This window comes from Agelaius tricolor, unplaced genomic scaffold, assembly GCF_023055355.1.
Source record: "Agelaius tricolor isolate 1412-34295 unplaced genomic scaffold, bAgeTri1.0.p SCAF_4, whole genome shotgun sequence".
Classification (NCBI taxonomy): Eukaryota; Metazoa; Chordata; class Aves; order Passeriformes; family Icteridae; genus Agelaius; species Agelaius tricolor.
In genome coordinates, this window is record NW_027269264.1 from 30,548,710 (window position 1) to 30,566,628 (window position 17,919).

The 17,919-nt window shown below is 40.2% G+C and overlaps 1 protein-coding gene across 4 annotated transcripts in view; it reads left to right on the forward strand.

Annotated features, from left to right (window-relative positions):
* BRD10 (bromodomain containing 10) overlaps positions 1 to 17,919 on the forward strand; it is a 50,927-nt gene that overhangs the window by 31,408 nt on the left and 1,600 nt on the right. For 2 of the 4 annotated variants that reach the window (XM_071425066.1, XM_071425065.1), the window contains 3 exons: positions 1,021 to 1,136; positions 7,504 to 7,691; positions 9,850 to 17,859. In XM_071425066.1, coding sequence (XP_071281167.1) covers positions 1,021 to 1,136; positions 7,504 to 7,691; positions 9,850 to 13,463 — 3,918 coding nt within the window. In that variant the 3' untranslated portion in view covers positions 13,464 to 17,859. Of the gene's footprint in view, positions 1 to 1,020; positions 1,137 to 7,503; positions 7,692 to 9,849; positions 17,860 to 17,919 lie in introns of those variants that run through there. The other 2 variants (XR_011678920.1, XR_011678921.1) reach the window with 2 other exon arrangements.

Sequence of the window (17,919 nt, forward strand, 5' to 3'; positions counted from 1 at the left end):
CAAGTCCTGCTTCTTTTTTTTACAGAACCATAGTCTCTTTAGTGTTTTACATCTTCTTTGACAAGTTGAGAGCTAAAATCTTCATTTACATAAAACGCACAGAGTTGGTTGAACTATACTACATCTCTTTTATAACAGTTACATATATATGCATTGTTCAGTCTTTTGTGCAATGAACTACAGAATAAAGTTTTGGGAAAAAATATGTACAAGGGGTATGTGTTGGTGTTAAGGGGTGTGTTCTGCAGCACCATGGCCAGCATGGTTGTAATTTCCCAATGTCTTCTCTCCTTATTCAGACTTTCTAGATTTATGAAAACATGAATATAAGATTACATATATCAGTTTTGAAAATAAAACTTTTAATTATATGTTTGAATTAAGAGCTTAAGGGATATATGTTGGAAAACTGGGCTTTGCAGCATAGTCTGTTGCTTCATAAAAGACAAATTTGCTAAACTTCTCTTTTAAAAAAAGCTTTTTTTCTAGAACTTTAAATAAAATGTAACAGAAAAACATTGTGATTTTTATCCTTAAAAATTGTGGTAAGGTTTCTTTTGCAAATAATAATGTTATACTTTATACCACTTTTCTTAAATGAGATTAAGGTGCAATTTTCTGTAAAAATTTTAACTTGGAAAAGTGTACAAATGTGGTTGATTTCCCTGAACTGAATAGATTACTACCCATGTTGGTTACTCATTTAAGTAATTTTAAGCACATGGAGTATTTGTAGAATCCTGTTTCGATTTTAATTTTGACCTGTGAAAAGTGAGCATCCTTGCAGTATTACTTTTCCAACTATGACATTATCCTTCTGTAGTATTAAAATAAAAGTTATAATGTCCTAGATAGATATAACTCTGGAAGGGTGGATGTAACTCTGGAAGTTCCTAATCTTTTCTTCCAGTTGTCTTCCTCATATGCTATATCCATGTACCAGGATTATTGTAGTACTAGTAAAATCTAACAAGATTTAAGTCTAATGCAATGATAAATAAATGGAATTTATGTTTTCAGGGAAGATGGTTCCACCGGAAGCAAGCAGTAAAGGAATTGCATGGTACATTGTTACGACTGCTTAATGAACTGTTACCATGGGAACCAAAGCTAATTAAAGCATTTCAGAGAAACAGGTAATTACCTGCTTTTTTTTTTTTTTCAACAGTGGTGCATGGGATGAAAAACAGAGCCAAATTCACCTTTTAAATACTGATCTATAAGTTGGCTTCTTAAATAAATAAAAGTAAAATAGTTTGAGGAGAGGAGTGAGGCACTGGCAATACTTTAGTAGGAGGAAGTATCTTATATTCCAGATTTACTGTCTCCAAAAAAATTTGAGCTTAACCCGGTAGTGTTTTTTTCCTCTAAAACACTCTAGAATCCTTAAGCATGCTGATCAATAGTATATTGCAAGACAGCTAGGATTTGTATTTCTGCTTATTTGGTTAAGAGGTGCTGAAAACCTTTCTCTAGAGGACTATATCAGGGCTTCTTAGAATACTCTAACTACCTATATGTAAAGCTACCTATATTAACTATTAATGAATTCTCCACAGAGCAATTCTTGAAGCATTGTTTTGAGGTCTTTGTAACACAGTAAATTAGAAATGCATCTGGAAAGAAGTATGTCAGAGGAATATGAGTGAAATAGTGACAGGTTTAAATCTAGTAAAGTGCAAGTATTAGTAACAGTGAAACTACTACTGTGATTATAAATCATGGAGAGATTAGATACTATCTTTCAGCTCTGCCATTTTTTCCTGTTAACCGTACAGCTGTTGCTATAATTGTACCTTAGTTTTGCCATGTAGACAATTAAAAAGCAAGGAATGATTAGAGGTTTGAACTCTGTAACAAAGGATAGGAAGAGAGGCTTCTTAAATGTTGGGTGTGAAGGAAGCAAGTTACACTGTTTTGTGGTGCAGAGCTAATGCTGGAAAGTGTAAAAGGTGTTATGTTTAAAAAAACAAAAACATAATACAAAAGATATTACATTGGTTCCTCAGTAGCTCATTTTGTGAATATCATCCATGAATTAAAATTCTTATTTGAAAATTTGGGATATTGTTGAATATTTTGCTTTCAGTAATGGACCCAAATACAAGTTTTGGGTTTTTCCTATTCCTTTCTCTTCTCATTCCTGTTCATTTTCCTTAGCTGTTAATTTCTTCCTGTCTTTGACAATTTAGAATCCTTCTGGACACCTGGCAGATAGTATTACTGTCAGGAAGAATTTAGTTTTCCAGTATGTGAAGTCTATAGTCATACCCTTTTAGTAAATTCTGTTGTGGAATGGTTTGGTGCTCAGTATTCTTGTCTGTCAAATCAAAGAATCATAGAATGGTTTGGATTAGAAGAGACCTTAAAGATCATCCAATTCCAATCCCCCTGGGCAGGGGCACCTTTTGTAAATGAGGCTCCATGAAACCCCAACTAATCTGGCCTTCCAGGGATGGGGCTTCAGCAACTTTTCTGGACAGCCTGTTCCAGTGCCTCACCATGATTGCACTTCAGAATTTCTTCCCAATTTCTAATCCAAATCTACTCTCTTTCAATTTGAAGCCATTGCCCCTTGTATTCTCACTACCAGCTCTTGAACAAGTCTCTCTCCTTCCTTTTTTGAAGGCTCCCTTCACATACTAGAAGGCTGCAATTAGGTCTCACCGGAGCTGCCTCTTTTCCAGACTGACCAATCTCTCTCAGTCTTTCTGCACAGGAGGTGCTCCATCCCTCTGATCGTCTTGGTGGCCTCCTCTGGAGTCACTCCAACAGTTCCATGTCCTTTCTGGGACCCCAGAGCTGATGCAGCCCTGCAGGTGGGGTCTCAGCAGGGCAGGGCAGAGGGGCAGAATCCCCTCCCTGGCCCTGCTGCCCACACTGCTCTGGATGCAGCCCAGGACACGTGTGGCTCTCTGGGCTGGGAGTGCCCATGGCTGGGTCATGTCCAGCCTCTCACCCACCAGCACCCCAAGCCCTTCTGGGCAGGGCTGCTGGGATCTGTTCATCCCCAGCCTGTGCTGAGACTGGGGGTTTCCCCAACCCAGGTGCAGCACCTTGCACTTTGCCTTGTTAAAATACATGAGATTTTCCCATGGATCCATTTTTTCAAGCTTGCCCAGGTCCCTCTGGATGGCATTCCATCCTCTAGGTGTGTCAGCTACACTGTTCAGCTTGGTGGCATCTGCAAACTTGCCCTCAATCCCTCTGTCTATGTAACTAGTGATGATATTAAATAACTTTGGTCTGAGTATGTACCCCTGAGGGACACCACTTGTCACTGATGTCCATCACTGTGCCATTGACCAGTACCCTCTGGATGCCACCATCCAACTAATTTCTTATCCATCTAATGGTCTGCTTGTCAAATCCCAATCTGTCTGATTTAGGAGACAAGGATCTTGCAGGGGACCATGTCAAAGGCTCTTCAGAAATCCAGATAAACGACAACTTTAGCCATTCCCTTGTCCACTGATGTAGTCAGTCCATCCTAGAAGAACACTGAACTTGTCACTCAGGACTTGCCATTGGAGCAGCTGTGCTGGCTGTCTCAAATGACCTCCCTGTGCCTTAGCATAGGTTCTAGGAGTCTGTTCTGTGATCTTCCTCACCAGAGGAAAGGCTGACAGGTCCGAGGGTCCTCCTTTCTACCTATTTTAAGATGTGTACAATGTCTTGCCACCTGGGACTTCACCTGACTACTAAAATTTTTTCAAATATCATGGAGAGTGGCTTGGAGAATACATCAGCCAATTCCCTCTCTTTGGTACATTCACATTCTTCAGGTGATCATGAACCTGATATTTACTTAGAGTGGGAGGGACTTTATTCTCCCAATCCCTATCCTGCTGTCCATCCTCTCAAGAGGTTTGGGAAGAAATGTTGCCCTTGGAGACTGAAGCAAAATGATGTTGAGTACCTCCGCCTTCTCCTTATTCATTGTTAGCAGTTTCCACCCTTATTTATCAGAGGGGGTCACCTTCTTTGGCCTTCCTTTTGTGGTTAACGTGCCTGTAGAAGCCCTCCCTGTTATTCTTTGTGTCCTTTGCCAAGATCAATTCCAGGTCTCTTCAAGCTCTTCCTGGGCCACCCATCCTAACTTCCAACTGCTTGTCCATTTGCTTCTTTCCCTTCAGTCTGACCAGCAGTTCCCTACTCAGCCCTGCTGTTCCCTTGTCTTCCTTGCCCAGTTCCTTGCTCCTGGGGATTGCCAGCTCTTGCACTTGGTGGAAGACTTCCTTAAAGATCTGCCAGCTCTGTTCCACTCCCTGGTCCCTGAGGGAAGTCTCCCAGTGGATCTCACTGGCTATCTCCTTGAAGAGCTGGAAGTCTGCCTTCCTAAAGTTCAGGGGCCTAACTTTGTTCCTCACCTGGCCCGTACCCCTCAGGACTGCAGACTCCAGCAATGTGTGGTCACTGCAGCCCAGACTCCTTCCAGCCCTGATGTTCAACATCAGCTCACTTCCACTGGTGCCCTTCAGATCCAGGATTGTATCCCCTCTGGTAGGGCTGCTGTCTATTCCTTTGCTCCAGAAAGAATCCCTCATGCTTTCCAAGAGTCTCTTGGCTTGCCTGCACTTGCTATGCTGCTTTCCCAGCAGAGTTTGGGATGGTTGAAGTGCCCCTGCAGGACAAGAGCCTGTGAGCATGATGATGCCTCCTGTAGCTGGAGCAAGAAGGCTTCATCAATAGAGTCCCTTTGATCAGGGGTCTGCACTTAAACCACCCACAAGGTTCCCTTTGTTGCTTTGGTCCCTGATCCTCAGCCACAGGCATTTGCCCTGCTCATGGCTGCTCTTCAGAGACAGCTCTTCACACTCAGTCTACCTCCTGATGTAGAGGGCCACCCCTCTGCCTCTCTCTTTCCTCACCTGTCTCTTCTGGAGAGCCTGTAGTCATCAATAGTCACACTCCAGTCACATCCCACCAGGTTTCAGTAATGGCAAGAAGATCATAACTTTCTTGGAGTACAGTGGCTTCCAGCTTCTGTTTGTTGCCAGTGTTGCATCAATATGGTCATAGAACACAGAACTGTCATCCAAAGTGTGTTAAATGCTATATATTAGCTGTGATTGATAGGAGTAAATTTTAGTCTGGAACAGTGTAGTTGAGATCTTACGTATGTGTGTGCTGGTAGCTTGAGAAGCGTGCACTTGGAGTGCAAGATAACTTGCCAAATTAACTGAATTCAACTTGTGTCTTTAGTATGTGTGTTTTATGCTGTAACCCTAGTTTATTCAACGAGGAAAGCCTGAGTATTTCCGTGACATAACTTTTTGGACATACACATAGCATACTAGGGACCAGGTCCATCTCAAGAGCGATGTTTACAAATCATGGGGAGAAAAGAAAGATGTATGGAGGATTCTAGGTCACTGTCTTGATCTGATTCATTATGCAGCTGCTAAGCAGTTGTGTAGCACCAGTGACAGTGGTGAAGAAAGGTGTCATGTAAAAGGGAAAAAGCAATTGAGGAAAATTTGCTACAGTGGTGTAAACATCAGTTCCCCCATAAGTCTCACTGCAGCTGCTCTATCTACAGGGTGTCTCAGTGAGGTACTAACATCTCCTAGTTAAATAACGGTGTTTAACTTCCAAGGTGTGAAGGGCTGGGCAACACTTCTTCCTCCAGATGCCACATCTGGACTGACCCTCCCTCCCTCCCTTCCTCTCTCCCTCCCTCTCTCCCTCCCTCTCTATTATTGTCTTTAACTAGGAGGAGCAGACTTTATGATCAAAATCCTTTTCTTTCCCTTCTGAAAGATCCTCTGTCTTTTCAAGATTATGACAGAGTATAATGTTGAATTGTATTTGAATAGCAGCAAGGTTTAAAAGAGAAAGTGACTTGTGCCCACTGATTACAATTGTTCACTGGCCTCACAGCAGAGGTTCCTCAAAAGAAAAAAGGAAATTAAACCGCAAACTTTAGTACAGTAGTAGTTCCCAGTGTGCTCCTATAGTTGTTCCACACCTAGACTTCAAGCTCAAAATCCTGATGGCAGAGTTGAAGTATTGTCCACACGACATCTTCATACAGGCTTCAATGTCTGCTCTCAGTGAGAATGTCAAAGCTGGGAGTAAATGACTAGATCTCACTGACCCTTAGAAGCCCCACCAGGCTCTCCATCTATGCCGCCTGTCTATGATCCCATTTCAGGTCATTCTGCAGTCTTCAGTCTCTGCTGGGGGTGTGCCAGTCTCCAGCTCAATTGCAGCAGTTACTGTGCCTGGCTGCGGACCCCACTCATGTGGACTGACCTGCAGACTGACCTTCTACCTGCATCATCACTGTGGAGCTGCCCAGAAATCACTCAACTGGGTCCTGGCCCTGGCAGCCATCACTGCAGGATCCTGGTCCTGATCTTAAACTTTGAATTGACTTTCCAGTTTGATCTCAGACCTGCCTCAGCATCAGAAACTTGCTTGTTAATCTGGGCTCTTGGTTGAAGCCAGTTACCATCCCTAGACCTGCCCTGCAGCCACATTCAGTGGGAGTGGAATAGCTTGCTGACTGGTGAGGCTCATGCCCTACCAGCTGTGACATCATTCATGGCTCCTCCCTCTACAACTCATAGAGAGCAGTTGGCCATTGCTGCATTCAATGCAAACAACTGTTATACTAATGCAGAACAATGAGTAAATTTAAGATTTTACTGTTACTGTCATAAGGGTTAGGTCAAGAATAGTCTAGATTCTATTCCACACAAGGTGTTAATTGCTATAATCTATTTATTCATTTCCTAAATAATCCTTCTGGGCATTGTGTTGGTTAGCACCAGCTGAATCCTGAAGTTCAATGTATTGGTAAACTAAAATAGCCACTACATCCCATGTAAACAGGAGATGTAAAAATGGTTTAGAAGAAGGGACAATGAAAACACGTACAGGTTAGCAGTATCAAGGTAAGTGGATGTGCTTATGAATGGTGTTCAAATGAGTGAAGTACCTGTGTATTTCTGTCATATGCACATTCTTTAGTGGAGTGTGAACCTATGGAAATCATAGCAGCAGCTGTTCTAATGGGCCAGAGATAAGAAAGTGTTCTTAAGGAGAAAGTTATGATACAGTCTCATAACTGAGCCAGAGGCATGATGTGTTTAAGAAAAACTATATTTACTGAATTCTCTTCTTGGGGTTGCCTTCAAAGTAAGAAACTATAACTTTTACAGTTAATACTCAAGTCCGTACAGGTATATTTGTCACAGGAAAGATGAAGGAGGGAAAGGAATATGGATACAGTAAAACAGTAATGGTCATTTGACTCAGTCTTTTTGCTGTTGTTAGAGGACTTAATGAAATAGAATTCAGTTTTGGTAAAGTAAGGGACATTGCTCTCATTTCACATTTTCTGGTTTTAGAGACTTGCAGACAGGGCTACACTGTAATTATTTGAAGGGTACAGGCAATTAAATCTAGACCAACTTTTTGTTTGGCAACAAATAGAAATAAAATTAATGTTTAAAAGTATGTTTTTTTAGTAAAGTTAGTTTTGTTATTTTTAAGGTCTAGATTGAAGAAGGACTATGATGACTTTAAAAGACATCCAGACCATGATAAATTTACCAGAGAATTGTGGAGTAATGATGAAAGTGAAGTTGATTCTGGCAAAGAATCTTTTGCAGTAGTATGCGGTAAATCATCAGAGTCTGCAGAACATATAGAAGTTCCCAAAAAAGATCACGCAGACAATGGTAAGCATTTACTGGAATTCAGTAGCTTGAACTTGATTCAGGAGCTGAATCGAGTTTGTTTGGGAACCTAATTTTTCCATGTGAGTTTGAGTCCTACTTTTTACCTTAACTCTACCACTGATAATATGAAAATGGCTTGTGGTGCATATCTGTCAGATGTAGATTTGAAGAAGGCAAACATGACCAAGATGAAAATTCTGCTTTATTGAAATTTTTGCCATTTTTTGTGCTTAACTATGTCTGTGATAACATAGTTAGATCTGTGTGGAATTTTATGGTGGGTTGACCTTGGCCAGCTGCCAGATGCCTGTCCTACCACTGTCACCCCTACCTTCCTTAAGAGGCTAGGGAGAGAAAACAATGTGGAAAAGCTTAATGGTCAAGATACAGACAAGAGAGATCATTCACTGGTTACTGTCGCAGTCAAAATAGACTCACTTCAGGAGAATTAAGTTGAATTTGTTATCAATTAAGAATAGAGTAGAATGGTGAGAAACAAATACAAAACCTAAACCCCTCCCTTTCACATATCCACCTTCTTCCAAGGCTTATCTTCATTCCCAATTCTTCCACCTCCTCCCTTGTCAAATATCATAGGAAGGATTGAATCTGGGGATTGAGGTCAGTTCTTAACAGTTAGTCCCTTCTGCTCCTTCCTCATCCCTGTTCCAGTGTGAGGTCCCCACTATGGAATTCAGTGCTTCACAAACTGCACCATTGTGGGTCCTCTCCATAGGCTAGAGTTTTTCAGCATAAGACTGTGGGGATCTCCCATTTGCCGCAGTTCCTGTCAGGAACCTGCTTCAGTGGGCTCTTCATGGGCTGCAACTTCCTTCAAGGCATTCTCCTCACCTGCAGTAGAGTGGGGTTCTCAAGTATCTTCAATATACATACCTGTTCCAGCAGGTTCCTCCATAGGAGCAGGTAAACTTGCTTGATCAGGGGTCTTACTGGGTTGCAGGGGAATCCATTCCATTCCAGTGCCTGGAGCACCTATTACCCCTCCTTCTTTGTTTACCTTGGTGCCTACAGAATTGTGTTTCTACACTTTTTCCTCGGTCCATTCTATCACATGCTTCTACAAAGCATTATCCATGAGACATCACCAGCTTGGTTGACAGGCTCAGCCATGTCCTGCAGTGGATTTGTTTTGGAGTCAGCTGTGTCTGGCACAAGGCAATTCCTGGCCTCTCTCCTTGGAGAGGACCCCCTGCAGCCCCGTGCAATCAAAACCTCAATGCATGGCCCTTCTGTCCACCTGGCCCTCCTGCATGCATCTTCAGCCCTCTTACCGCTTCATGCATCCCCTGCTCACTGGCTAGTCCAGCTTGATGCTCACTGTGAAACATGGCATTCACATCACCGCACAGGCATCCCCCACTCACAAGTCCAACTGTTAGGCCAGCCCAGACCCCCAGGACCTCCTGTTCACCAGCTAGTCTAGCTTGAAGTTTATCAGTGAATACACACTCACTGGATTTGGGGAGGATACAGACACTCACCCCCCAGCAGCTGTCACTAGGCCCACAGGCTGTAACGTCTTGCAGCTGTCCTTGCAGCTCCCCTTATCTCTACAGATTGCTTCATGGGTTGTATAGCTGTACCAATTCCCTTACTCCTCCTGCCTCTGTCTCCAGGATTTCCCCTGGTTTATAATCACATTAGGTTCAGAAAGTTGTCTTCCTGCAAGAGGCCTCTGCAGTTTCCTGATAGCCCATTAATTGGGGTGATTGGTGAAGTTGTTTCTTGACATTGTCTCCATTTTTGTTTGGTTAGATCTATGTCACTGTATATTTTTTCCTGGCTTTTCCCTTTTCTCCCCTCAAGATAACCTTGCTGGAATATACATTTTTGTGCTTTCACATACTGTTGTCAATTAACCTAACTTACAAGGTTTGGTTTTCCTAACTGTCTCCCATTGCTGGTCAGGTTTCAGTCCATGTATGTTCTTGTTTATTACTTCCTCCTTCCCTTATTACCCCCTTTTTGTATAGCAAAGATCCTTGAACAGATGCCTTAAAAAATTAGACATTTCCTTCCACATAACTTTACTCTTGTAAACTAGTGTATTGCCTTTAGCAAGACACTGTAAAACTGTTTTATAGGGGTATCAGTTGCAAGCATGTAAAACACAGTTTCTGTTTTAATATCCTTGCAGATGAAATGAAACTATTAGAGATGAATTTACCTGCAGGAAAAAACAGAATTCTGAAAAAAGAATCAGCTTCTAAAGAGATACAGAAGACACTGCCTAAATGCATTAAACGACAGTTCAAGCAAAATAGTTGTCTGGATCAAAGCACTACTGAGCTTTCACCAAGGAAGAAAGCTAAACTGAGCACTAATGATGCTGTGGTCCAGAGTTCAGAAAGTAGCCTGCAGTTGGATAGTTGCTTGACTGAGCTGAAACAATTTGAAGGGTCAGCTCTAGAGCTGCTTTCCTTGACAGATCCTGCAACATCGGTATCAAACTTTCTGAAAGGGACCAAACCCATCCAGGCCTTGCTTGCCAAGAATACTGGGAACAAAGTGACCTTAACAAATCGACTGTTGCCTCCTGCAAGCATGAATGTATCTACTTCTGAAAAATCAGTTTTACCAGCTTTGGAATCATCACTGATCAAACCAGCATTGCCCTGCCAGGCCAGTTCAAAGACTCCTTTACAAATGGTATACAAAATGCCAAATGGCCACTGCGTACCAATAGACGTTCCCAACAACTCAGTGAAAATTCAAATGCAAGCTATGATTGACCCTAAAAATGGAGAAAAAGTCATGCAACAAGTTCTTATTTTACCTAAGAATTTTCTTCTTCAGCAGAAGGAAGAAAAAATTGTGTCCAAGGATATTCAGTCACTACAACAAAAGTCATTTGAGATCCACTGTACAACCTCAACAAAAATGCCAAGCGTCAGTGTTTCTTTAACACCTGTTCTGGTAACAAGCCCTGCAAATAGCACTCAGTCACCCACTACAGTTTTTAGCAAGAATACTACCCCCTCATCACAAGTGGCTGGTCCCATGAACACTACACAACCATTGTCTAGTGTAACTTCAGCAGATAGCTTATCAATAATTAAGGTAAGCCAAAGTGACAGTGGCAAATTCAAGACTACAGTTTTGGCTGCTACATTGCCTGTGTCTTTGGCTTCACCTACTCTTTCCACAGCTAGCCAATCCTTGACACCAGCAACAGCATTAAGTGCATCTACAAACACTGATTCTGCCTCTCACAGTGTAGCATCACAGCAGCAAACTGACTCCCTTGAAACTAAGCAAGAGCTAAAGACAGTGTGCATAAGAGAATCACAATCTATCCTGGTCACAACACGAGGTGGAAACACTGGAATTGTTAAAGTGCAAACAAACCCTGACCAGATTTCACCTAGTAGTTTATGTCCTAGTTCAGTTTTCACTTGCGCGTCTCAACTTCAGGCCTTTCTTGTGCCAAAAACCACAGCAGTATCATGCTCTAGTCTTCCATTCGTAACAACAGCCACATCTGGTCTCCCACATAGTGGACAATCATCTCCTTCTGGATTTGCCCCCTCAACAACTTCTTTTGTTAACATTCCAGCTTCTCCTGCTGATTTTACCCAGGCAATGGAGAAAAATACCAAATTCACACTACAGCAGCCAGCTGTTGGGGATTCTTTGTGTCGAGTAAGAGAGGACTCCTGCCATGTGTCTTCTTCTTTATCCTCCATTCCATTAGCTAGCAATTTGGTGTCAGCAGCTCCAAACAGCCTTGTTAGTGTGACTAGCACTGGACAGTGTAATATTGTCAAAACTCCAAATTCTTCTGTGCAGCATCAAGGGGATACTAAAGTGAAAACAAAATCTGTTACACAATCTGAGTCAAATTCTGCAACAAATGGAGAGTTAATCAGTGGTACTCCAGTCCAGAAATTTACATTAATCACAAATCCACCAATTTTATCTCCCTCTGGGGCATCAGGGGTCAATATTATACCTTGTCCAGCATCCACTGCTGTTAATGCTCAGAAGCTGGTTTTCATTAACACACAAATTGCCAATGGCCCATCAACCACCAATCTCGTTGCAGAGTCATTGAAACAGAAACTTCCTTCTTCCCTGACCAAAACCTTTATTAATGCCACAGAGCGCCCACAGTTGGTTTTGATCCCATCTACAGTAGGAGCACCAATAAGAATAAATTCATCACCAACTATTGCTCAAGTAAAAGATGTGAAAATTGGACTAAATATAGGTCAGACTATTGTAAATACTAAAGGCAGTGCACAGGAGGCTGTACCAGTTAATATATTGCACTCTGGCATTTCTAAAGGAGAAGACAAGAAGAGGACAGCCTCGGCCCTATCCTTGACAAGTAGTACTGTGATTCCTGTTCCAAGTTTTGCTGTGTCAGCTAATGAATCTGTATGTGTTGCAACAAAAGCTGAAAATGCCTTTACAATGACAACAGCAAATGCACAAGTAGAATCTGTTTCCACTTCTACATCAAGTGGAACTTCCTCTGGGGCACAGCCTACTGTCTTGATTGGTGGCAATGATCCCTCAAGAATAAGGCCAGTTCTGGGTAATCGACTTTGTACATCAAATATTGGAAATACTGTGGGTATATCAACTGTGAAGACAGGACATCTTGCTTCGTCTGTGCTGATTTCAACACACCCAACAGTATCTCCACAAAACTTAGCATCTGCTCTGCAATTTCCAGTCATTAGCTTGCCTGGACCTGCAGCCACCCCCCACAAGGTGTTACATACAGTTCCTCAATTGGCAGCAGTTCCAGCTCCTCTTCCAGTACCAAAAAGACAGTTGCCCACACTAGTTCAGTTTCAGTCATCAGGAATTTCGGCTGCTGTGTCAAGCCATGCAGGTATTCACAAACCTCAGAGTGTGTTGCCCCCTCCATCACCAAATACAGGTGAAGTAATTAGTTTTCCCAGTCTTTCCACCCTACAATGCCAGCAGGTGCCTCCCAGTACAGAGAAACAAAGTCATGATTATGCTTGTGCTTCTGCTGTTCAGATGTCTGAAGCTTCACCCCCTGTAACAAGCAAAACAGGAGGAATTCCATTGAATGAACCTTCCGCTCAACAGAAAATAGTCATTAACACTTGTATGCCTTTGGCACCTGGAACTCAGATAATGATTAATGGTACTCGCTTTGTTGTTCCACTGCAAGGCCTTGGAGCTGGCAGCCATGTTCTTCTTCTCTCCTGTAATACAAAACAGACTCCTTTAACAATTAACCATGGTCAAGAGCCTCAAGGTGTACCAACTGTTAATCCAATAACCTCAAAAATCATCCTAGCACCAAGTCATTCATTAAGTTGGCAAATACCAAAACATCCTTTGAAAAGCTCTACAAAAATTGTGAACTCTTTTGGAGCTGCAGATGCTTTACCCATCGTACATGCAACACCTCAGATATTTGATACTCCAGCTAGCTCATGTACTCCACTGTCTGCAGTAACTCTGTCTGTATCTTCAGTGACAAAGTCTCCCATTAATGTAGCTGCATCTTCTGTTTCTGCTGTTCATCCTCTGAACTCTCATTTACCAAGCAACACATCAGTGTTTCAGCTAGATGGTTCTATCAAAAAACTGTTGGTCAGTCCAGAGGGAGCCATACTGAATGCTCTAAACACTTCAGCACCAAAAGTTCCTTCCCTGTGTTCATCACTGCTTCCTGTTGTTAGTTCCACTAGCAGAAATGCTACTGCGGTCTTCCCTGCATCTCAGTCATCTTGCCTTGATAAACCTGACAAAGCTGCACCCTGAATTTACTACAAATGAGCCACTTTGAAATTCTGAGGCATTCTTCAAACTTTGGAAGTTGTTAACTATTGAAAAATTTATTATAATGTTTTAAGCAATTGGTTTACTCAATATTAACAAGGTTACAGTTCTTACCTATTTACCTGAGGGGATGTGGAGAAAGAAAAATTTTAGTTTGTGAGAAGTTTTCAGAAAGTTCTCTAGCAAAAGGCTCAGAGATGACCAATTAATTCATTTAACAGTTTGAAGAAATCTCACAATTTGCACATGTTCCATCTTAAACTATGGACTGTTTGCCAGTGTGTTTATGACAGTACATATCTCCTTTTTATTTGTCAAATTTATTTTTGACTTGTTTCTTTAAAAAAAATTATGCATTGTAAAAATGCAATCTACAGTATAGAATTGTACATATTCCTGAACTCCTAAAAACCTGTACTAAATAATATGTACAAAGAACTATGCTGTCTTATTTATGTTTTGTTTACATAATGTATAGTTTTTTAAGTATTTTAGTAACTTTGGACCAGTGTACTGTTTAGCAACAATGCAGAATAATCTGCAGGTAATAAATCAAGTTGCTGTACTGCTTTGTGTTGGCAGTAGTTAAAAATATGTGTATCTGTTACACCATGGGAGAATACATACATACATACATACATACATACATACATACATAACTTTCTTTGGGTGTATGGTAGAATGAAATTGTTTAATCTCTTCTGTTCTTCTCTGATTTTACATTTCACGTGATTTGACAGGTTTTGGAAGGAAGGCCTCCTTATTGTTCCTCATGATATAGGGCAGGATAACCCATACTTCATCCATTCTTAATGGTTTGGTTATGTTGCCTAAATAACTGGAGTGAAATGGTAAGGCTACAAATGGCTTCCTATACACCAGTCTAAGTCACACTGATTGCTCTTAAGGACTGCCATGCTTTGTCTTAAAGCTCAAAGATCTGTTGAACAATTCATTGTTCTCTGTTTTACAGCCTTGTATGTATTTCCACATTATCTGGTAACTGTAAGAAGGTCACTCACTAATCTTCAATCTAGCCATTACAGCTACCCATTTTTTTTTCCCACTGGTCATGCTTTCTAGCTCTGTATGTTTTCTTTAGCTTATAAGTGGTCTATCTGGAAGGACAGTGCTAAAACATCATACAAGATTAAAAGAAGCTTTATTAGTACTTTGAATGGGGATAATTTACATATTGCATAAACCTTCCCTTTTTATACAGTGTATTCAGTATTTATTGGCTTAGTTTCAGCATTTGATCTGATAAAACCTTTGGGTTATTTTCTGCAGATCTGCTGAGTTAACAGCTGCCTGCTCATGGAGATAAGTTTTTTATATCTTTTGTGATTTTGCATATAGAGAGAGGGTGCCCATTTTATCTTATGGAAGATGGTGATTTTAGAATTGTTGTCTTTGTATGTGTTGGATTTTTTGTGGCGTTTGTTGGTTTGGGTTTTTTTAGAAACTAGAAAGGAGGATTTCAGAAGAGCTTATGAATAAGAGTTGCCTTTTAAATAGCTATGACAAAGGGGATAAAAGCTTACATATCTGTATTTAGCCATGTTTGTAGACTGAGTTTCATAAAAATGAAGTTTCAACCTTTGCTTTCATCCTGTTCAATTTTCTACTTCCCTTCCCCTTTTGCTGTACACAGTTTTGCAGTTCAGATGTTGAGTTGAAGAATAGGACCACATCTTACTGCCTCTGTCAGCTGCTGTTTAAATTGTTCTGAAAAGTAACCTGATAGCTATTTAGCTGAAGTTCTGGGAAACTGGAGGGAAGAAAGGCTTGTGCCTTCCATAGGAACCTTTCCTTTTGCACTAATTAAAAGAATTTCATTGGGGAATTGCATCTTTCTGGATCAGAAATCTCCATCTTATCTTAGAGCTGGGAAAGATGGAAGCTGTCAGTTTTGGAATGAAATAAGGTTTGTTTAAATTCAGAAAAAGCTACCTGCTACAATTTTCCTACTTCTCTTGGAAGGTGTTTTGTAATTGATTTTAAAGACACCTGGTACTAAGGGTGTCTGCATGCCCTTGTAGAGTTTACAGTACTAAGGATTTTTAAGTCTGACTGCATTTTACAGTTGAATGCTGCAGGTGTCTTTTCCAACACAGGGAGATGGCAGAGAATGGCAGTTTTTTCATGGACATTTTACCCATATGTACCAGCAACTCATTTTAGTTCATTTCACTGGTTGAACCTTGGGATTTGCTTTTTTTGATTTTTTTTGATTTTACAGTTGAATGCTGCAGGTGTCTTTTCCAACACAGGGAGATGGCAGAGAATGGCAGTTTTTTCATGGACATTTTACCCATATGTACCAGCAACTCATTTTAGTTCATTTCACTGGTTGAACCTTGGGATTTGCTTTTTTTGATTTTTCTCTTGCAATGATTGTTTTTTCCTTTTTTCTAATTTATGCTTACTGTAGAGTGAATTGTCTACATTGTTTGGAAAGCTCAAGTCAAGGTTCTAATATTGAAGTTGTTCTTGATGGAGAAAAAATTGTTGCATGACATTTTTCTGTGTGCTAATGTAATGGAAAGATTTATGCTATAATTCTAATAAAGAGAAAAGTTAGAAAGGCTGAATTTAGGAACTCAGGACTCAAGTAACTTGCTTGAATGATTTCGAAGAAATTTTCTGAATTAATATGGCAATATTTTATGATTTTCATAAATATTTTATAATTTGGCAGACATAAACTTTACAACATGAGAAATTTGATTAGTTTGATTACAGTTTTCATGGATTTTTAGTCTCAGACATATGTTCACATTCGAAATCCTACTGGAGAAAGACTTGAGACTGCTATGTAATAGGCTTGCAAATTCATTATGTAAAACCAAATTTTAGTAATTTTTGTGAATAAAATTCCTATTCTCAATACTCTTTTCGAATAGTATGAATTTCAGTCAGGGATAAGGCTTTTTTTCAAGCGAACCTAAATACCCATTGACAATTTGCTATGTACCTTTTGCACACCACCAAATGAATAGTGCTACCAGTAGCACAAAAAGAACTGTAAAAAAGTAGATTATATTCACAGGCACAATGAAAAAGCAAAACTGCCTGCATCTCGACTTGAAATTAAAAAGACATTTAATGAAACATATAAACATAGATGTATAAATCAGCCTTTTAAGAAAATTTATTCAACATTTCAGAGCTTGTAAAATGCCTTGCTTTTGGACACCCTCTGAGATTGTATACAATATTCAAACACTATATCACATGCAAAATTCTAGCTTTACTAATGACTTTGAATATTCTGAATGACATCCTTTTATTTACCTGAATGGACATATTCTGCATAATAGTCTTGCTTTGCTATGAGTAGAAAATTACATTAATTTTGCTTCATTGTTCAAACTCTCATGTGTGTGCTGCCATTTTCTCATAGGGATTCTGCCACTGTAGAAGCAATTAATATTTGACAAGTCTTAGAGGTCATAGAAGTACCTATTCAAACCAAGTGTTTCTGCCAAGTCATTCAAACCTGTGCTGATTTCACTGTGTAACATGGCAAAGGGTTTAATGTGAAAAGGGAAGCAAAAATTCTCCTGGTGAGTGAAGAGAAACTAATATGTCTCATGGGAGTAGGTCAGAAATATACTAAAAGGTAGCATTTGTAGGGCATCCATAGCTGCCACAGTGTGTGTGGTTCATAGTTGGTTTTGCTTATACTTTGTGGTAGTGCAGAACTTTAGTAGCCCAAATTAATTTTAAAGTAAATAAATAATTTTTATTGACGCATGAATGTTTGTTATGTTAGGAGTGTTTCCTTTGAATAGAATGGCCAGAGGTGCTCACAAAAACTTAACTTATGTAGACTGCTCTCTGTAAGCTGCACCTCAGATGAGTTCACTGACTCAAAATAGTAAGAAAAATAAGATTAATAATACTGCATCAGAATTAAGATCCATCTATCCTATTATGATGGCTATCAATCCCAGCATCAGCTAGTCTCCTGAAGCACTTGACAGTAGCATTCCAAAAGAGCACAAAACCAGGTCTGAATACTCTTTTAGTATCCACTTATCTGTGAGCCAGAGTATTCCTCACACAGCTGTGATTTTTTTTTCCTATTTAATAGCTTTCAGTGTATTTCTCTTGATGAAATACACCAATCCTTTCAAGAATTCATGGAAGTATGTAAAAAGACCATCCACAGCATCCAGTGGTAAAGAGTTAGTAAATAAATCTCCTTTCTGGTATTCAAACCTGGCACCTGCTAGTTTAATTTGATGCAAATAATATTTATATTGTAAGATAAAATGAGCCTTTGCTCTTTGCTATTTTCCCATATGGCCTATGTAGACCTTTGCCATTTTGATTGTCTCTTTTCCAGAATAAAGAGAAGTTGTGAATTCAATTATTTCTTTCATGGAAGTAATCAGTTGCTGTCATTGCTGTGTATACCTTTTCAATTTTA